At 48.3% G+C, this 21773-nt stretch overlaps 1 protein-coding gene across 3 annotated transcripts in view; it reads left to right on the forward strand.

The window, feature by feature from the left end:
• The window catches only part of SLC14A2 (solute carrier family 14 member 2), a 413945-nt gene extending 392691 nt beyond the window's left edge, over positions 1-21254 (forward strand). For all 3 annotated transcript variants that reach the window (XM_084778783.1, XM_084778784.1, XM_084778785.1), the window contains 10 exons: positions 1874-1999; positions 7822-7904; positions 8553-8712; positions 9405-9594; positions 9882-10010; positions 11155-11347; positions 12969-13116; positions 13704-13838; positions 16943-16992; positions 20273-21254. In XM_084778783.1, the coding sequence (XP_084634909.1) occupies positions 1874-1999; positions 7822-7904; positions 8553-8712; positions 9405-9594; positions 9882-10010; positions 11155-11347; positions 12969-13116; positions 13704-13838; positions 16943-16992; positions 20273-20473 (1415 nt within the window). In that variant the 3' untranslated portion in view covers positions 20474-21254. The remainder of the gene's footprint in view (positions 1-1873; positions 2000-7821; positions 7905-8552; positions 8713-9404; positions 9595-9881; positions 10011-11154; positions 11348-12968; positions 13117-13703; positions 13839-16942; positions 16993-20272) is intronic.
• The last annotated feature ends 519 nt before the right edge of the window (positions 21255-21773 follow it).

Consider the following 21773-nt stretch of genomic DNA (forward strand, 5'->3'; position numbering starts at 1 on the left):
ACAAGAGAGGTGGTATGACCTTGATGTTCTTTCCCATCTACCTTGCAGTTTATGAGGTCATCATAACCCTCCGCCAAAGGAAGGGCTGTGGTATCAGCACCGCTCCATGGAGAAGCAGCTCCAATAGTGATGCTCTTCTGGCTGGATAAACGTGCAGTGTGGGTACACCTTGCTTTGTCAAGTGGTGAAAGACATACCCCTTCATTCTCATACTGCGTGTCCTCAGAGGAGTCCCAGGGCAAGCTAACGCCCCAGGAATCTCTGCAGCACAGAGCTAACGGGCACATCTCAGCCACGGAGGTTACGGATGAAGGGCTGAGCTGGCGGGCACCACGGCTCTATGTTCCCTTCCATCGGGAGGGCATAGACAAGACTTTCTGCGTCGCTCACACACATCCCACAGCTCCTGTTCTAGTCTGAGCTTTGTTAACATTGTCACTGCGTGAGCAGCGATGTGATCTAAATCTGTATTTTCAAACTTTCATGTTCACACAAATCAGCAGAGGAACTTGTTAAAATGCAGATTTTTAAGTGAGTGGTTTTGAGGTGACACCTGGAAGTCTGTGTTCCTAGCAAGCTCTCTTGCGAAATCCATGGAACTGGTCCACACTCCAAACTGTACATAGCAAAGACATGGACTAAAGAATTGGAAGCCAAAATGCTCATGGCTTACCATGTAAGATGCTACAGAACTCATTCCAAGCCTTGGTTCCCAGCTTTTGACAGTAACAACGCCCACTCTGTCCATTTTGAAATAGTTCTAAACAGCATAAAGTATACGATGTTACAAAGAGGACGGTCCACTATTGCGGCCGGCCACTGCATTGTCCCCACTCTGACTGCACCACACCCAAGTAGAGCAGGTCTAATCTGTGTACCCCAAGACTACCAAAGCCTTCTGCCACCAGAGCCTGTGCTTTCATAAGCAGCCCTAGCAATTCAATCCTGTCTGTGCTCAAGCTACACCATGAGAAGTCTTGCTCCTAATACAAGAATACTCTCCCCCATAATCTGGCAACTGAAGACAGTGTGGTACAGTAAAGGGTCTCTTACAGCCAGTAACGTGTTCCAGATGCTTGGCCCCTCCTATAACGGGACTTACAGATCTTTAATATGCAGATGACTCAAGTAGGAGATTATATTGAAGTACAGATTCTGGTTCTACCAGTCTGAGGTAAAGCCCAGAATTATGATTTTTGTTTTGTTTTGTTTTTTGAGACAGGGTCTCTCTGCGTAGCCTTGGATGTCCTGGATTTGCTTTGTAGACCAAGCTGGCCTTGAACTCATAGCAATCTGCCTGCCTCTGCCTCCTGAGTACTGGGATTAAAGGCATGCGCCACCATGCCTGGCAGAATTATGAATTTCTAACAAACCCCTACCTGAAGCTAGCACTGCTCCAAGGGCCAGACTGAGTAGCAAGAATCTATGTCAGTGATTCTCAGCCTCAAACTGCACACTGCAGCCTTCTTTTGCCTTTCTAACTGGTCTGGGGTGGGGAGGTCTCAGACATTTGTTGAAGCAGCCAGGTAATATAGTATGCCACCAACTTTGGAACTCTGATGCACAGTCTGAGTCACTGACTGAACCTCACTCCCTCTAGTGTGGTTAAATGGTTCTAAGCTAAGCTTGGTCTGTCCAGCTCTTGGCCAGGTATAATTCAGGTTTCGGTGAAGGAAGAAAGTGGACGTTGTAAGGGAGGAACAGGACCACTGGGCATTTTGTATAAAGATTAATGAAGTTTCCCTTCAAGCACTGAGCTGCACCACTCGCTTCTCTCCGGCTTCTGGGTGTTAGTCTTCTTGGCTCCGCAGCTTGGCTGTCACAGATGTGAACCAGGTAGGATGCTGACTTGTCTCTTCTTGCCTCTGACTAGGTGGCAGTGGAGAGCAGTCACAGGCAGCAAACCAGTGGAAGGCAGAGGAGGGCTCTGAGACTGTGCTCCCCAGGCGTAGGAGTGTGTTCCATATCGAGTGGTCATCCATCCGGAGGAGGAGCAAAGGTGTGTACATTCTCTCTGTCTCTCACTCAGGCTCCACTTCCTATCTCAGAGCAGACAGCTGTGGCACCAGCTACACAGTAGCAGTACCCGCTACACAGTGGCAGTACCCACTACACAGTGGCAGTACCTGCTACACAGTGGCAGTACCCATTACACAGTGGCAGTACCCATTACACAGTGGCAGTACCCTCTACACAGTAGCAGTACCCTCTACACAGTAGCAGTACCCGCTACACAGTGGTGGTACCCACTACACAGTGGCAGTACCCGCTACACAGTAGCAGTACCCTCTACACAGTATCAGGACCCGCTACACAGTGGTGGTACCCACTACACAGTGGCGGTACCCTCTACACAGTAGCAGTACCCGCTACACAGTGGCTATACTGATTACGCAGTGGCAGTGCCTGCTACACAGTGGCAGTACCCTCTACACAGTAGCAGTACCCTCTACACAGTAGCAGTACCCCCTACACAGTGGCAGTACCCATTACACAGTGGTCCTTTTAATACATGGCCACTGGCCAGAGCCACAGGTTTCCCATCTTGCCTGATGGGAAATCATCTAGAACAAGCAATGGGCTTCTGTAGGGCTCCAGAATGACCTGCAAGCCGTTTCCAAGGATTTACATTTAACCTCTCAGGAATACAACCTGGGCCAGCAGTGGGTCTTTCAGAGCTCCTCATGAGAATTTACCACGAATTTATAAAACACTGGTCATTCCACACATGATGCGACTGCCTCTAACCTCAGCACTCAGGAGGCTGAGGCAGAAGGACAGCCAGATGGGCTATATTTGGAAACCTCTCAAAACAAAGAATCAAAGATCCACCTGTTCAGATGGCTGATGGAAAGTCTCCATCAGTGGAGTGACAGTGACAGTGGTGAGAGTGTCAACATGGAGGAGAAGGGTAGAGAGAGGTGCTCCCCGGCCAAGTCCTCCTCAGAAGGCAGCCAGAGCTGAGCAGAGGAGGACCCTGGTCAGCTGAGGGGTGGAGAAGCTTCGAGACAGACAGGATGGAGCTCAGTCTAATCCCACCACAGACCCCAGAGAGGAATGCACTGCTACTCGGCTGGCTGGCCTGTCACTGCAAGGGACAGATCTGACCCCTGGGTTAGCGCCCCTCACGTCACACACCTCCCAGAAGCTGCCTCAGTGCCTGGCCATCTTGCTGTACTTTAGTCTCATCCATTCACACCCCAAATTAGCCAAGTTAGAGCCAGCGCCTAGTGTGGTCAGGGGAAAGGACAGTGCAGGTCTTTGAGGGGTGTCCTGCATGTGGGGGAGCAGGGGAGTGCAGCCCACGCAGAGAGGCCTGGCATGGGGAAGTCCGTGGGAATAGCTGAAAACTGTCAGGCTATCCTAGACAGAAGCAGAGGGTCACATGGTGACTCAGAGTGGAGGTCACACATACAAGCCTCAAGTTTAGAGGCTTCCTCTGTTTCCTCTTTCTGAAGCTTCCAAAATTCCCTCGTTTCCCTTAAGTCAGTGGCTCTCAACCTTCCTAAGGCCACAGCCCTTTAATACAGGTCCTCATGCTGTGATGACCCCAAGCATAATGTCGTTTTCTTTGCCATTCCATAACTGTAATTTTGCTATTGTTGTGAAACACAATGCAAATATGTGTGCTTGCTGATAGTGTTAGGCGACCCCTATGAAAGGGTCTTTTCAGCCCCAAATGGGTCGCGACTCACACTTGAGAACTTGAGCACTTGAGAGCGCTGAGGTGCTTCCAGCCACGCCGGTGTTTGTAGCCCCTGATTCTTCACAAGTGGGAACAGGGTGCCTTTGGTACGTCCCTTCTCCTGCTTAGAAACCCTGAACACACACAGAAATGCCAAAGGGAACACCAGACTGCAAACAGAAGGGTGAGCCCAGCCTGCGATTCTCACACTTGACCATAGGAGGGCACCAGAGTACCAATTCCAACGCCTTGACTGAAAAAGATCATCTTTTATTTTATTTTTTTATTTTTTTAATGTTTTTTATTAATTTATTCATATTACATCTCAGTTGTTAGCCCATCCCTTGTATCTTCCCATTCCTCCCTTCCTCCCATTTTCCCCTTACTCCCCTCCCCTATGTCTGTGACTGAGGGGGACCTCCTCCCCCTGTATATGCTCATAGGGTATCAAGTCTCTCCTTGGTGACCTATTATCCTTCCTCTGAGTGTCACCAGGCATCTCCATCCAAGGGACATGTTCAAATATGGGGCACCAGAGTTTGTGTGAAAGTCAGATCTCCTTCTCCACTCAACAGTGGAGAATGTCCTGTCCATCAGCTAGTCTGGGTAGGGGTTCGAGGTTTACTGCCTATATTTTCCTTGGCTGTTGCCATAGTTTGCGGAGGACCCCAGGGCCCAGACTCGCCTGTAGTTTTTCAGGACCCGCTGGATCCTTCTATTTCCTCTTTCTCCCAGGCTTCTCACACCTATCTTTTAAAATGAGTCAGCCATCGGTTAGTCTGGGTAGGGGTTCGATGGACAGGACATTCTCCACCGTTAAGATCTGACTTTCACACAAACTCTGCTGCCCCATAGTTGACCATGTCCCTTGGATGGGGACGCCTGGTGGCACTCAGAGGAAGGATAATAGGTCACCAAGAAGAGACTCGATACCCTATGAGCATATACAGGGGGAGGAGGTCCCCCTCAGTCACAGACATAGGGGAGGGGAGTAGGGGGGGGGAAGCGGGAGGGAGGGAGGAATGGGAAAATACAAGAGATGGGCTAACAACTGAGATATAATATGAATAAAAAAAATCTTTAAAAAATAAAATTTAAAAAAAATGAGTCAGCCTAATACTGAAAAATGTTTAGAGTCATATTACAAGAGTTTGATAGGATTAAAAGGGCACACGGGCATTTCAAAAGCTATTTCAAGTGTCTACATGGATATCATCTGTCCTGGTCCAACTATTAAAATGACAAAAATTTTTTAATTAAAGAATTTTTCTTGTTTTCTGAATTTAATTAGTGTTTCTTGCCCAAGCATGGTGAGAGGTTAGTAACTAGACCAAAAAGTATGCATGACCACCATTAGGTTAAAAATAAATATCATCCCAGCCAGGCATGACACACTCATCTTTAGCCCCAGCACTAGGGAGGCAGAAGCAGATGGATCTCTACGAGTTCAAGGCCAACTTGGTCTTCATAGCAACTTCAGGCCAGCCAACGCTATATAGTGATACCTTCTCTCAAAAAAAGAAAAAGAAAGAAGAAAAAAAGAAAAAAAGAACAGGAAAAAAATAAAAACAAATACCATAATCAAAACAGAGAAGGGGAGAGTGAGAGGGAAGAGAATAATTTGAAATCTTCTGCCTGAGAAAATCATTGCCAAATTCAACCCAGATCCCAAGGAGCTCAGGTTGCCCATGACTTTATGACAACCAGCAAAGGGCTCCAACATCCCCATTCCTTTCTTTTCAAAACTATTTTTTTTCATTTTTTAAAATTAAGTTGATTTATTCACTTTACATCCTGAATGCTACCCCTTCCCTCCACCCCTCTCTTCCCCCCCCCCCTGCTTCCTTTCTCCTTAGTAAAAAGGAGCCCCGCCCCCAACTCTCCCTGGCGCATCAAGTCACATCAGGACTAAAAGCATCCTCTTCCACTGAGGCCAGGCAAGGCAGCCCAGTTTGGGGAAAGTGATGCAAAAGCAGGCAACAGAATCCCTGTGAGCAGCAGGCCCTGTTCTTACTTCCTAGGGATTACACATGTGTCAGGGGCCTAGGTCCAGTCCACGCATGCTCTTTGGTTGGTGCTTCAGCCTCTGTAAGCCTCCACGATCTAGGTTAGTTGACTCTGTTGGTCTTCTTATGGAGTAGTTGTCCCCTCTGAGTCCCTCTGTCCTTTCCCCTACTTTTCCACAAGGCTCCCCAAGCTTTGCCTGATGTTTGGCTGTGAGTCTCAGCATCCGTTTTGATGCTCACTGTTGGGTGGAGCCTCTCAGAGGACAGTTATGCCAGGCCCCTGTCCGCAGCATAGAAGAGCACCATTAATAGTGTCGGGGGTTGGATCTCTTTTATGGGGTGGGTCTCAGATTGGACTAGGCGTTAGACATTCTGTTATTAGCCGTATAGTACAGGGTAACCTACAATCCACGGATCCAAAGAAGCTAAGTAACCAGGAAGACCCAAGGGAGGATGCTTGAATCCCACTCAAAAGAGGAAATAGAATAGACAGCAGACGTGAGCGAAGTGAGGGCACTGGCTGGGAGAGGATGTGGATGGGGGGACATTGGTGGAGGCAGCTGTGGGGAGTGTGGGGGTGGGGGATGAGAGAGCTGGGAGAGAGAAGGGAAGCCGAGGGGGGCGCATCTCTAGGACAAGCTGGAGGCCTGAGACAGGGTGGGCTCCCTGGAGGATATGGGGGTGACTCTAGCTGAGACTCCTAGCACCTGGATATGGGGGTGACTCTAGCTGAGACTCTTAGCACCAGGATATGGGGGTGACTCTAGCTGAGACTCCTAGCACCAGGAGTCATAAAGACTGAAGCGGCTACCTCCTAGCCAGGCGGGATTTCCAGTGGAGGGAAGGGAACACCAGCTCACCCACAAAACCTTTGACCCAAAATTTACCATCCCTACAAGATGTGCAGGGATAAAGATGGAGCAGAGATTGAAAGTGTTTTTATTTGGTCTGGAAAGGTGCTTCAGATATTACGGTGCTCTTGCAGAGGTCCCAGGTTTGATTCTCAGCTCACACATGGCAGCTCACAACCATCTATAACTTTGGTTCCAGGGAACCTAATTCCTTCTTCTGACCACTGTAGACACCAGGCATGTATGCAGTGCACATACATATTTGCAAGCAAAACACTCACACATAAAATAAAATAAATATTTTTAAAATATTTTTATTAACTCCTTGAGAATTTCATAATGCATTTTGATCATCTTCCTCCACCCCCACCCCGAATTCTTTCCCTAACTTCTCACAGATCCGCTCACCACTTACATCCCTGAAATTCATGTCTTCTTTTTCCATTTTCTTTATAGAGCCCATCAGGTCCAATTTGTGCTGCCCTACGCTCCAGGTTGCACTGCCATCCACTGGAGTGAAGCTGGCTTACCAGGGGCTATGCTCTTTAAAACAAAACAAAACAAAAAACTTGCTGTCTTGCTCCCAGAAGTTCTCATCTGCCTATAACTCCCCAGTTAGCGGGGGGGGGGGGGGGGTCCCTACCCCTCTGTTCTAGAATGTTCATGGGCCTGGTTCTGTGCAAACAACCACAGCTGCTATTAGGTTACAACAGTCTTGCCATATCCACAAGGCACTGTTTTCCTCCTATCCTCCCCCAATAGCTTTTACAATATTTCTGCCCCTTCATCCTCAGTAGTGCCCAACCCTTGGAGGGATAGTGTGAGGTACAGATGTGGCGGGCCCCTCCTCTGATACTTATTCTCTGCATTAGCCACTGTCCACTCCACACTCAGTCCCTTTTTGTGAGCCTACAAGCCTCCACGTGACACAGAAAAGCCACTGTCACTGTAAGCTACTATTTCTTCATCTAAAATACAGAGGTCAAGCTGAATTGGGGCATCCTGATTAAAAGCCACTGGGGTCTCTGAACCTCCTATAGTCCTTCATGCTCTATTTACATGAAGATGTACATTTTCCATGAACAGAGGCCCCCAAATGGGTCTTGACCTGTAAAGGAAAAGAAGCGCTCTAATCTGTAAGTGTCCATGGTCTTATGCTTCCTCCATGAATAGAAGACACCAAGCAGTCTAACCCAAGTCTATTGAGAAATGGCTGCCAAAGTACCAAAGTACAGGTGTGTCTGATCTGATGGTTCTCTCACTTTCCCTCCAACTCCAGTGTTTGGAAAAAGTGAACACCAAGAGAGACAAACCAAAGAGCCACTTCCCTGCCCATACCGGAAACCCACCGTGGAACTGTTTGTGAGTACGGCACCCCAGACCAGAGATAGCACCCTGCAGCCCAGAGCCCACAGAAGATTGAGGAGATGTGACCCATCGAGGCAGCTCTGCTTTAGGCAGACATCTTTTGAGTTCGTCAGAACTCAATGTAGCCACGTGGATAAAAATGTCTATTTTTCACAGTCGGCTTTGTGAGCTGTCTCACCATTTCATTAGGATTATTTATCATCAGTTTGCAGTTAGGAAATAAGATTGCACCTGTTTTGGTTTTGTTTGTTTGTTTTTTAAGAAAAATCTTTGTATATTTGATTTCATACCTCTGGGTTTAAAACTCAGATTGCTAGGGGAAAAATAACTACTTTTAGAAAGAATGTATGGCATCATCTTTTTTTAAAGAAAATCTCGTCGTCTGGGGCTGAGTCTTCACTCTACCATTGGGCTCGGACCCTTGCAGCAAGAGGCTCAGGCCTGAGTCCTCAGCCACAGACCCTCGCTGAGGTTTGCGTCAAACAAAAGAACCTGAAGAAACAGGCAGGTGGTTAGATAACAGCTCAGCAAAATCTCAAACGGAAACCTAAGCTTGGTTCCTCCAAAGCGACTTGAAATGTCACCTGGTGTGAAACCTGTGACAATATGGACGATTCTTACCTATTTCTGGCCCCTGGGCAGGACCTGGACACCATGGAGGAAAGCTCTGAGATAAAGGTGGAGGCTAACGCGGCCAGGACGTCCTGGATTCAGAGCTCCATGGCCGCTGGCGGGAAGAGAGTCAGCAAAGCGCTCAGCTACATCACAGGAGAGATGAAGGAATGCGGAGAGGGGCTTAAAGGTACACTCTGGGGCATCATCCCCTGACTCGGGCCCCAAAGCGGTCACCGCCCTCACCCCCTGGGATCATGCTGCTGCGGGCCTTCTCTGTAGACCACGCCAAGATCTCATTCTGGGGATGCTCGGAGAAGGCACTCTTGCCACTGAAGCAGAGAGTCTCCTGGGATGCAAACACCAGTATTTGTGGCTGTACTGTAAGAATGGATTCGTATTTGAGGCCTTGTTTCTTGGTGGAAAAGTTCAGCTGACCCAGGTGTACCATCCAAATATTGCAGACAAGCTCTGGGATTCTGCATCCAGCAGTCAAGGCACATGTCTGCTGGGTGGCTTAGGGGAGTTGTGTCTATGGGGCCAGCGCATTCTTTCTAGCAATCTCTCCACATTGCTTGTCTCATAGGTTTCATGCCCTCTGAGCAGCAAGAGAATTTTCTGGAAAGTTTATGCCACTGTCACAGGAAGCAGAATTAGGTTCTTGGTAGGCACATGACCCCCACCATGGGAAAAGCAGCCTAGAGACTAGTGGAGGCTGCGACGGGCTAGCAATGGCTGCCAAGTGCTCTGAGCAATCCAATGTGGCCCCTAGTTCTTTCTTTAGCCTCTGTCCTCTGGAGACTCTCACTCCAACTGCCACCTGAGACCTGGGCCAGCCCTGGCCTTCTCTGAGTCTGAGCATGTGCTGGCCTGTCATTTCAGACAAGTCTCCAGTGTTCCAGTTTCTCGACTGGGTGCTCCGAGGCATGTCCCAGGTGATGTTCGTGAACAACCCTCTCAGCGGCACCCTCATCGTCCTTGGCCTCTTCGTGCAGAATCCCTGGTGGGCCATCTCGGGTTGCCTGGGCACTGTTGTATCCACCTTGACTGCTCTCATCCTGAGCCAGGACAGGTAAGTCCCCAGGGCCCAGCAGTCTAGCGTAAGGCCAGGTGACCACTCCCTAGGATGGCCATAGCTTTCCTCCTACTCTCACCCTTGCCCCAAACTTCTCAAAACAGTAGCACGGGTCACTAATGCTGCCCTTCTTTGAGTAGTGAATTGCAAACAGGATGCCTTTTCTCCCTACTCCCAAAAGTGTAGCCTGCTTGAAGATGGGTTGTCAGGCCCCAACGTAGAAAATTATGACTCTGGAAACAATTTAAAAATCCCACTCCACCAGCAAATCTTTGTGCCCCCAGGTCAGCCGTCGCGGCAGGACTCCATGGCTACAATGGGGTGCTTGTGGGGCTCCTGATGGCCGTGTTCTCAGACAAGGGCAACTACTACTGGTGGCTCCTGCTCCCCGTTATCGTAATGTCCATGACTTGGTGAGTTTACTTCTAAAATCCTCTCGCATACACGCACTCAGGTGCGTCAGCCAGACGGTGACCTCCCCTATTACTCGCCACCTCATTTTCTGAGGAAACGTCTTTCCCCGAACCTGACCACTGTTTCGGCAAGGCTAGCTGGCTGGTGAGATCCAGAGTTTTGCCTGCCTCAGCCTGCAGCACTGGGGTTACAGACACAAGCTGCCATGCTCAGCTTTTTATACGGTGCTGGGGATTCAGACTCAGTCCTTGTGTTTACACAGCAAGTACTTTATCCACGGAGCTACCTGCCCATCCTAACTAACATCCTTCTTCAATTAACGCTGTTCTTTGTTGGTATAATTTATTCACATTACATCCTGATTTTAACCTCCTCTCTCATCTCCCCCCCATTCCCACCCTCCCTCCCACTCCCCTCTTATCTCCCTCCCCTAGTCCTCTACCCTTTGACTGCCACTTTACTTCCATTTTGAAAGGTTTGTTTGACATGAATACCAGAAACACCCACTACAGGCAATTACTAAGGAACTGAGAACGCCCATCCAGGTCATCCGAGTGCGGTACCTCACCAGCTGCAATCCATTCTTTAAGGCTTTAAAGGGTTTCTGGTCTTGCCTCACACCAGAGTACAGCCGCATAAGCTCAGAGCTGCAGAGTCCGCCAGTGTCTGGAAACCTCATCCTTCCTGCTCCACCGAGATTGTCTCTGTCCCTTAGACTGCTGGCCAGACTGAGACAGTCTCTCAGGGTAGACTGAAGGCCAGCCATGCGGCAGAGACCTTCAAGTACCAGGTTTCCCCCTCACTTCTAGAAAGCGAAGGGTAATCTGTCCATGAAGTCAGACTCCTCAGCTACTCAGAGTATATTAATGACTCTAATTCCTTCCCTTTCTTCTCCACAACTTTTCTCACTCCTCCTGCCTAGGGGATGGATAGAGTTCTATGATGCTTCAAGGACACCCCAAGGCAGTCCCTCTGAGGTTGACTAGGAACCTACCCAGTCTCTGTGCCCTGCTCAAGAAAGAGCCAAGGAAAGGCAGACACCAAGCTGATTTTCTCTGGGAAAGGCAGGGTTCTTTGCTGCCGTGTGGTCTAGTTCCAAGGCAAGCAATGCCTGACCGGTACCTCCCATGCTTCCTCCACCAGCCCCATCCTCTCCAGTGCCCTGAGCACCGTCTTCGGCAAGTGGGACCTCCCAGTCTTCACGCTGCCCTTCAACATTGCCGTGACCCTGTACCTGGCAGCCACGGGCCACTACAATCTCTTCTTCCCCACGACGCTGCTGCAGCCCCCAGCCGCCACACCCAACATCACCTGGTCAGATGTCCAAGTGCCGCTGGTAGGTGTCACGAAAGAAGGAAGGACAGCGTGTGTACTAATTCAGCGCCAAACTGAATTTAACTGATTTTGCACATCAGAAACATAAGCGAACGATGGTTATTCACAATTTCACAGTACGAAGTGTTCTACATACTTATCCTGTGAGGTACTGTCCTTACCTCTTCAGAACTAAAAGTTCTGTTTCTGGTCCCACCCTCTGATCACACAGAGGAAGCAACCAAAGCCCAGTTAAAAGACCCTTCCCAGGTTCCACAGTGAATTAACGGAGAGCGAAGTCAAGGCTAGAACTCCGACCCCCTGATAAGAGGCCTGGGCTCTTTGCTGCTTTCCTTGGTTTGAAAGCCTTTTTGATGCTTAAGCCCAGATTTAAGATACATATACCATCGATGTGCTTCATTCCTCACACTGCATAACTAAAGTATCGCACCCCGCTTCTACCCACTGCCTTGAGAAGTCACCGTAGCTATTGCATTCTCTCTGGGAGCCTTGCTTGCTCTTTGAAGCACAGGTTTTTCTCCATTAAGAAACAGAGGTAGCAGAGATGCTCATCTTTTTTAAGTATTTTGTGCATAATACTGACCTCTGCAAGCCTGCCACGATGGTGAATAAGAGGCAGTATTAAAGGCATTGAACTGCATGGGAAAACGGGGCCATCAGGCTTCTTCTCTAAGTAGGAACTTTTTTCCCTTAGTAGCCTTCTTACTTTTCACTGCATTAAAGGACTTCTGTTCCACTCTGTAGCTCAACCTGTAACTTCATTATCGGTTATTTGTTGCCATTGGGCTTGTTAAAGGAACTTACAGAAATAACGATGCCCAGTGCCTCTCAGCACTCCATGGTGGTGCTGACAGAGCCCACAAATCCACTGAGAGGTAGAGTTATTCAGAAAAGGCAGTGGTTCTGTCAGGCTTACCGTGGCCAGTGTGTGTGTGTGTGTGTGTGTGTGTGTGTGTGTGTGTGTGTGTGTGTCTGTCTGTCTGTCTGTCTGTCTGTGTCTGTGTGTGTGTCTGTCTGTGTGTGTCTGTCTGCGTGTGTGTGTCTGCGTGTGTGTCTGTGTGTGTCTCCGTGTTGGTGATTGACTCTCAGAAGGTTTACCACTGATGGTGTTTTCCCTGCCCCTATCTTTTGGCAGCAAAATTGCTCTGCTCAGTGTTCTGTGAAGAGATAATATTAGAAAGCAAGAGCTACTACCCATCGTCCTCTCAGTTAAAAATGTTATATTTCAGACTCTTATAGAAATGAAAACATTTTAATAATCCTATACAAATAGTTTAGACCATCATCACCACTACCCCCTAAAGATTAAAAAAAAAAAATTCAGCAGTCATTCTTGAAGAAATAGCTTTCTGGGCTATGATAAGGACTCGTGCGTTGAGTCTTCCAATCAAACTTATATTTTGCGTTTCAAGAAAATGTGCAATGGGTGTCAGAAAGAGGGTCTAGAGAGCCCCACAATATTGAGTGGCCACTGAGGAGGCTCCCCAGAGGGAGCAACTAGTGGGATGAAACAGCCGTGTGGCATTGCCTGTGTAGATACCCTGTCCAAAAAAAGGTGTTAGGGAGGGGCTTTGAGCTGACTGTCTATGTCCATAACTGCACGTGACCCTGTCGTTCGACAGCTTCTGAGAGCCATCCCGGTTGGAGTCGGCCAAGTGTACGGCTGCGACAACCCCTGGACTGGAGGCATCTTCCTCGTTGCTCTGTTCATCTCTTCGCCTCTCATTTGCTTGCATGCTGCCATTGGATCCACCATAGGGATGTTAGCAGGTCTGTGTCGCCGCTTTTAATGTCGTCCTCTTTAGTGAGATGCAGGGGTGTTAGCGCCCGGGGCCAGCTTCGGAGGAAACTGATGACCTTCTAATATCGCACCTGCAGATTCCTGGAAACTCTCTCTTCCCCTCCTGCCTGTTTTTTCTGCATTTTCGGTGCTGGTGTCCTCATGTTCCTCTAAGTAAAAGCTGTCCTCAAGAAAGACTGTAATGTCAGACATTTTACCCTCAGTTTAAATGTCGAATCTGGGAAAGCTCCTCTGTCCAAAAATATTCAAAATATTCTCAGTGACAAGAGAGAGGGCTCTGGTCACAGCTGAGGCTTTTTATGTGTGCAGCCAAGAGAGCAGATTCCCCGCACTGACTCCAAGGGTCTTTTCAACTCATAGCGGCTTAGCCACCAGCATTCTTAGGGTCCTGAACAGTTATTTTCTTTAGATAAATTGCCACTGAATAAACTTGAAGTTCCATTTTGTGAAACCCTGCCTGTGAGGGTGGCTGATTCTGGGTTGAGGACTGGGGTGTGTTTCAGGAAGGCAGATAAGCCCTGTGAGACACTCAACGCCTCTGCTTTCCTCCCCTCAGCGCTCAGCATTGCCACGCCATTCGACTCCATCTACTTCGGCCTGTGTGGCTTCAACAGCACTCTCGCCTGCATCGCCATCGGCGGCATGTTCTACGTCATTACCTGGCAGACCCACCTGCTCGCCATTGCCTGCGGTAGGTACCACTCATAGAATCTCCTCCTGACCGCAGAGAAGGCCTGTGTAGATCTCTGCAGAGAAAGCTACTCACCACACTCTGCTACTCCCCCAAAGATAAAGGCAATTGTCTGCTTCATAAAAGCTTTTGGCTGACGCCGTCCCTTTGTGTCTTCAACTATTTTCATTGCACGCATGATGATTGGCCACTTGGAGGCAGGTATTTTCAGATGGGATTTTTTGTTGTTTCTCAGAGGTTGTCTCCTGGAAGTGCTGCTCTCCTGGCTGCTGATGGAGAGCAGCTTTCCATTGTTAACACTAATGTGTGGAACTGGGCAGCACACACTCTGCACAGTGACCAGAGCTAAACACCAAGCATTGACTAACACCTTGAGCTGAGCCCTCTTGCATATCTGTTCAGCATCACAGAGAGTTTCCAATGGCTGTTATACCTCCAAAGATTTATATATCCCCAACCTGATATAATCTCCATTCTCTTTTATCCTTTCTTATTCTATGAAGGAAAACAAAATAAAACTCTTTTTTTTTAATATTTTTTTAAAATATTTTTAAAAGATTCTCTATTTCAGTACAGCCATGGATGCTGAAATGTTACCAAATGAGGTTCTAAAAAAAAAATAAGTTTACAATAAAAAAATCCAGAATATTGTTTCTAATACAGAGATGCTTCCTGACCCATAGAAAGTCATGTGTGTTTCTTTAAGGTAGTTTGAAGAGGCATTTCTGTTTTCATTTTATGACCACTGCTGCAAGGATAGGGAGAATGTGTTCTAACCTAGATGAGAAGGGTAAAGCCGAAGGGTTTTTTTTTCTATCTCCTTAAAAATTATTTTCTGCTACACAAAAAATATCAATATAGGTTGTCATACTATGGTTACTTAAATTATAATTGCCATGCCAACCAAATAAAGGTGACCATTCACATAGTACTTAGCTAAAGGGCAAAATCATCTTATTCTGTCCCCCAAAGTCTGTGTTATTATTCTTTGCAAGGGGCGTGCCAAAGGACAGGGCTAGGACAGGGAGATAGAGGTGAGGCAGCTCAGGTGGTACCCAAGGCCAGGTCAGACAGGCGATGACTGACAAATCACAGGTGCCTCCCTCGCCATCACCAGTGCCAACCTTGTCAAAGAGGTTAAGTTGCTCTGTGTCATATGTGACCCAGTGGTTCTCAGCCAGGGATTTTTAGCAGTGTCTGATGGCATCTTGTCTGAGGTAGTGTTAAATACCCCATAGTGCACAGGACAGACCTGACCCACAGCAGATTGTCATTGGTACCACAGCAGCAAAACACGGCACATGGTTTCCCAGTTGCTCCCCCACTGCGTCCTGCAGTGGTGGGTACTGTTCCTGTGCCCATTTCACAGACAGGAAACTAAAGCTGAGATGACAGAACCAATTGCCCTTTAAAAAACGTGCTTCTTTCATGGCATCCATTCTTTCCCACGGCCACTTCTCCAACATCGAGTGAAAGGCCCAGAGAACGAAAGCCTTTTCCCACAAGCACGCAGGCAGTGGTGGGTCGGATGGACAAGGTGGCAGACTCCTTCCACCACAGTCCACGCCACACCCTCCCCACACTCCTGGCAGACGATGCCTTTGGATCCTTCTCTTTCGTGTTTTGTTCAACCTCCGTCCTGCTCTGCAGTTCCTTGACCACACACAATGCTTTTTGGGTTCAGGTTTGATTAAAAATAAAATACCAGTGGGGTCGAGGGAGTGTAGGAATGAATCCCTTGGCTGTGGAGCCCAGGGATGAGGAGGCAGTTGGTTAGGGGTGGGCTCAGGAGGGGCCACTCTCTGCACCTCTGCTCATCACAAGCCTGGAGCTGCCCTGGGGATCATACATCTCCCCTATATTCTGGGGTGTCTGGGGTACATGGGTTGGCCCTTCTACTCTCCTCTTTCTAACTTCGTGAAAAGCTCCTGAAAAGCTCCGCAGTGGTCAAGGGTTCACCCTGAGAGACAGATGCTCGGGGCTCTGCCACTATCCGACACGGGCCTAGGCAGTCACCTCAGGTCTGCGTTTGACACACACGGTGCTCACTGTTGCCAAGGTGGGCTTCACCAATGAGTGGCTGGTGCAAGAACAGTACCTGTCATCTCAAAGAGCCTGGGAGGTGCCATCCTGGTTACCTGGAGTCAAGGAAAAGGTGTCAGGGACTCCAAGTCCTCCAGGAGCAGTGGGCTGCCAGGTGGGAGTCAGGAAACCGTTACCTGCTTCAGGCTCTTGTGTCAAATCATGTATTCCTTAGCCTCTTCTGTTCCACCATCCCAGATCCCTACCTCAAAACAAGGGACTTTGACTCTTAGCCATGGGAAGCACTGTTATTATTTAATCTGGCTGGAACGGTTTGGGTTTTGTTTGTTTGTTTGTTTGTTTCATTGTTAGATTTTTTTGTCATGTGTTGTTGTTGTTGTTGCTGTTGTTGTTGTTGTTGTTTTGGGGGTGTGTGAGAGAGAGCGAGGGGGAGGGAGGGAAGGAGGAAGGGAAAGAGGAGGGGTGGGAGAGAGGGAGGGCAATTGGGACAGTCTCTTTTGAGAATGGGCCCAAAAGCAAAGCCCAATTATGCTGGCTCATTTTATTGCCTTCCATTTCCTCCCAGCGCTTGGTTCTTCCCAGGAGTCAACTTGTTCATGGCCTTCCCTGCACAGCTTAAAACACAAAGCCGTAGGCAGCTCTGGCCTCCCCCAAGCTTACAGGATGCTGTTTCTCCCCTAGAAGCCCATGCCATGCTAATAGTTCCTGATGGGATATTCCAGCAGGGAATTCCGAGGCTCACTTGCTTTCGCTTTATTGTAAATTTTTCATTTATGGTTGATGCTATTAAATGTTCCTTTACTGGAAAACATGGTGGTGGGACCCAAGAGAACTGTCACAGCTAAATGCTGGACCTTTTTAACAAAGTTCATCTGCTCTCTTAGCTGCGCTGGCATTTTCATGGAATTTAACACTTTTAAAGCTGCAAGGCAATGGGAACGGGACTCAGTTCGGGTGAGAGATACCATTGAGACATAAAATTAATGAACAGGGAATACGGAGGTGAAGCTGAGCTGCTATTGCATCTTTACTGAGCTATTTGTGATCCATCCTTTTTCTAGCACTGTTCGCAGCCTACCTGGGTGCCGCCCTGGCCAACATGCTGTCCGTGGTAAGTCGCGTGAGCTAAAAACCACATTCCCCTCTCCACTTCCCAAATGCTGCACCAAACCCCTCAGCCCTTTGGCTCACATCCTGCTACCCTCCTTAACAAGAACAGGGTCTCAAAAGCTTATATATCAACTTGGGGTCGATCAACTCCATCCCCAGTAGCCAGTAGAGCACTTTGAAGAGCAAATCTTTCCAATATAACTCCATTCCAGTCTGCCATCCTACAGAGCTAGTGTCAAATCTTTATTATTTCACTTGTGTACATAGGGAAAATTATCTGCCTGCCTGGCTCATGGACAGTGTATTTACTTCTCCATGCCTGAGGAACTAGCATGGTTCATGGAAAGGGTCCTTGGCAATGGCTTCAGGGAACACAGAGCTGTGACCTGGTCATCCAAAAACAATCCTAAGCTCGGGAGTTTATGGGCATACATAGTCTCAGAGCCTCCTCTTTGCTTTGAGCCCAGTTTAGGGTGGTGTGCAAAGTGGGAGCTGCCACTTGGCTCCTGCAGGCCCAGCATGGAGTGAGTGCACCAGGCTCACCTAACAAAGCAACCCATCCTACCCTGCCTATGGTAAGAGTACAAGAGAAACTTCCCATAGACAGGGTCTCCTCAACTTGAGGTCATGATCTATATACCCCAAGAAGTCAAGCTTGGCCACCCACTTTCTTGAGAAGTGAATTTAAAAACAGCCAAATGAACAGTGAAAAAGCAAGAAAAAGGAAATGTGTTCAGCGTGGCACATGTTGGGGAGAGGGAGAAAGAGATCCAGTGGCCGCCCTTCAAGTCCACCTTCTGAAGGTCCTCAAGTGAGATGAAAATTGAGAGAGGGGGCTGGGTGTACACATCTAAGCCGTTCTGGGTGAGGTATGGTCCTTCCCGCTACCAACCCGCCATTGTCTGGACTTCAGTCTTACCTGCGGAGACGATCTCACAAGCTGTAAACCTCTCTCCTGAAAACAAGACGACACCCCCATCCCCAGCCTGGCATCTATTCCAGCATGAGATTCTTGGGGAGTCATTCGTTTCTTGAGGTCCATTCCTTCAATATCCTAAAAGACTGGGAGACACAGGTGTCTCTTTAGACTATATTCGGTTCTGCCAGGCTGGTTACCCAAGCAGAAAAAAAAGTCACAGATGCACTTGCACTTCTGGAGATGGTAGATATTCCAAACAACACCTGGCTAGAATCATCCATCACCTGTAGCGAAAGAAAGAAAGGGCGGGGTTTAGCAGCAGAAGCCAGATTAGCCTTCCTGATACCATCCTATCTCTCTGTGGACTGAGTCTCTCTGACGCTTCCACCACGTACTGCATGTGCCTTCACTGTAAATGCCTGACACACAACGTTTGTGACACCGTTAGTGCTCAGTAATCCTTATTCAGCTCAGCCTAGATGCTGAGCCAGATCGGGGCCCTTCCACATTCATATCTTATTCTTAGAGTTTTACAAGAGGGCAAAAAAAAAAAGAAAGGAAGAAGGAGATAATGAGAGAATGAAAGCCTGAAGGCATGGGCACACACACACAGGGGATGCTAGAACTGGGGTGAGGGAGCCTCAGAAACACTGAGTGGAGACAAGAAGCTAGATATGACCTCTTGTGGGCCCATCCACCTCAGCCTTCCAACATCAGTTCTGGCACCAGCACTCTGTAAGCATGCCAGGTGCCTGCCTGCCTCGGGCAGGGCTCTAGGGGAGGTGCAGGAAGCCTTGGTCCCCAGATCTCGGTGTGCACAGAGCTGCATGGTCTTCCCGGGTGCTGGGAGATTATAGACTGCTATTCCATGCAGACATTCTTCCCAACAAACAAATAAAAAGTTGACTTGTTACGCTTATGATGATTAAGGATACTAAAAAAAAAAAAAAAGTCTAAAAGACTGGCTATCGACTTACCCAGAAGTTTCCAACTTCATCGAGGGGCACGGTATAAAAAGCATTAAACTACATTTATAAAACCAGCCGATGCCTCCTCAGAAAAGCCCTGTGAGCCGTATTCTTGGCCTTTGCAACCAGCATATATGCATGCAAGTCCTGGCCTTCAGCAGCGCTGCTATCAGCTTGATAATAATGGCTGTGCCCTGAGGACCGTTTACTGGGTACTTGGCATGCGCCAAGCACCAGCTCCCTGAGTAGGTAGCAATACACTGTTGAGGGAAAAGGTCTCAGAAAGATTAAAAAACTATAATAAGGTAATCAGAGCTGAGATCTGTCTACCATGGGGCTTCAATGGATGCTTCCCAAAACACTTTATTGCATCTTATTAGAGCTTCGGGAAGACTGGTTGAGTGGAATCCATCACTCGTAGCTAAGCCTTACAGCCTCTAGTCTGGTGGTTCCAAGTCTTGCTAACTGTGTGGTCTTTGGACTTGCACGTGACCAGCAGCATTTCCCCCACGGCACCACCTGAGGCTTCTGTGGACTAGAGTAAAATGTGTGGGGGATGGAAAGACAGTTTGATCTGCCTCATAATTGAATGTGTAGGCTCTTTGTAAGCCTTTCATTCCCTCAGCTAACTCAGCTGAAGACTGGGGAAAGTATCTAACGCTGCAGAGTGCCTCAGGGAATCCAAGCCAGGTCAACGTGATGAGGAACGAAATGGGAAGGTGGGAGAACCCTTCAGACGAGAGGTGCTAACCTTCACCTCCCTCTGCAAGGACAAGCCTGCCACTCCTCCGCCTTTCTGCACGTCTGCTCCTTTCCTGTGTCTCTGTAAAAGGGTTCTGCACCACAGTTGCTAAATGCCACCTACAACCACTTGGTTCTCTAGTCCTTTCAGGTCAGGAGCCCTGTGGACACCATCTCTGTGTCTTTCAGTTCACATTCTCAAAAGAGGGGTTCCAGTGGCTCGTGTCATGTGCCTGGTGTGAATCAGGTCCCTATCTTTAGCCCAATCAACTACCGCCATGTCGTTAGCTACAAAATGGCTGCCAAATGCATTCTTTCAAAAGACTGAAGGGGGAAATGGAATGCCCATAGCTCCTGGACCTGGAAGTATAGACTGGCTCTGTTCCCCAAGACAAAACAAGTCTTGTACATCAAAATATATTGACAGCTATTAAGGATTTAGTGGCTGTATTTTGGAAGGCATGTGCTTACCTGTCACAGTATACACTGACAGCCTCATTTCGTTTATATTGGCTGTCAGACACATATTACCCTCACCAATGAGTCCTTCCCCTAAGCAGGGCTGCAGGCAACTGATACAGGCTAGTTGAACAAGCATTCACATCTGGTGTAACAAGTTTCTCTCACCTCCTCTCCCCACCCCACCCCCCCAGTTTGGATTACCACCCTGCACCTGGCCCTTCTGCCTCTCAGCGCTCACCTTCCTTCTCCTCACAACCAACAACCCTGCCATCTACAAGCTGCCGCTCAGCAAAGTCACCTACCCAGAGGCCAACCGCGTCTACTTCCTGTCCCAGGAGAAGAACAGAAGAGCATCAACAATTACAAAGTACCAGGCCTACGACGTCTCCTAAGCTGCTCTCTCTAAAGCATGTCACGTACCGCAGCCTACGGCACGTGGTCTGCACCCCAGGCTGATGCCACTTCACCTCCCTTCTGTCTGATATGTATGTGGTCACTAGTTGGGACCCTCGGTAAGATGCACAGGACTCATCAAAGCCACGTTAGTTTAGGCTAAATATCCACAGATGGCTCTTTGGGAATTCTCTTTTGGGGGAACTTGCCAGTCACTCCTTTCAGTTATTTGGTGAGGTAAAGCTCGATGCCAAGAAACACTTGTTGCCTGCAAGGTGAGAGGGCCTGGTCCCGACCCTGCTCTTCCACTAATGAGCTCCAACTGTCTCTGGCCAGTCCTCTCACTCCATCCCCAACTCAGCCTGTTTCTTGTTGCCAGGGGTTTCTTTACGACGACGAGGAGGGGCTCCAAAGTCCTTCTAGCTCTGAAATGTTTATTCTTTTCCATCTCCCATAAGCTAACCAGCTCAGCATGACCAGCAAGCAATTTGCCCTGGGTCAAGTTACTTATGGGAGGGTTCCCAGAGGACAGAGAAGAAAGTATTAGTGTCCTCTGGAAGTTTATTCTTAGACATGGAAGATGCTCTCCAGACTTGGGACTAAACACCTGCATTCACTGAAAATGCCAGTGCACCTTCTGCTCACCATAGGAATATTTGCAGAAATGTCACAAGGTAAAACTTGATCTTTTCCAACATTGAAATCATAGAGTCAACAAACACCTTTGCTTGTGTAATATTCAAAATCATACTCTCATTAAACTTGCAATTTGAAAATTGGTATCTGGGTTTTCTTAAAACAAGGCTTACCTGCACACTCATGCAAAGTGCAGCAGAGAGGTTTTCACACCCGAGCCCGTGTCTGGAAAGAGGAACGGCAGGTAAGAATGATCAGAAAAGAAGCTGGCTTTCTTGTGGAGAGTTATGCGGAAATGGCCATTCGCAGTGCTTCCTGTGGTGTTGGTACAGATTAACCTCACATTACCTTTCAGCCTTGTGCACCAAGATCACTAAACCAGCCCTTCGTGAATGGCCAGCCACTTGGTACTTAGTTACTCTGAGTGTGTCTCCTCCTGTGCTCCTAAGATACAGTCATCTTTCATAGAAAGCCACTTAGCCCAGCATCCCAGCCCCTTTCCAGAGGAGAATGAACCTCTTGTAATAATACTGAAACCTCAACACACACTTCCAGTTCAGCATGGTGAGGTGCTGAGACAACACGGGAGTCTGGGGCTGGAGAGATGGCTCAGTGCTTGCTGCACAGACAGTGTTGGAGGGCCCGAGCTTAGAGTCCTGAGCA

This window comes from Acomys minous (assembly GCF_964271855.1).
Source record: "Acomys minous genome assembly, chromosome: 4".
NCBI lineage: Eukaryota > Metazoa > Chordata > Mammalia > Rodentia > Muridae > Acomys > Acomys minous.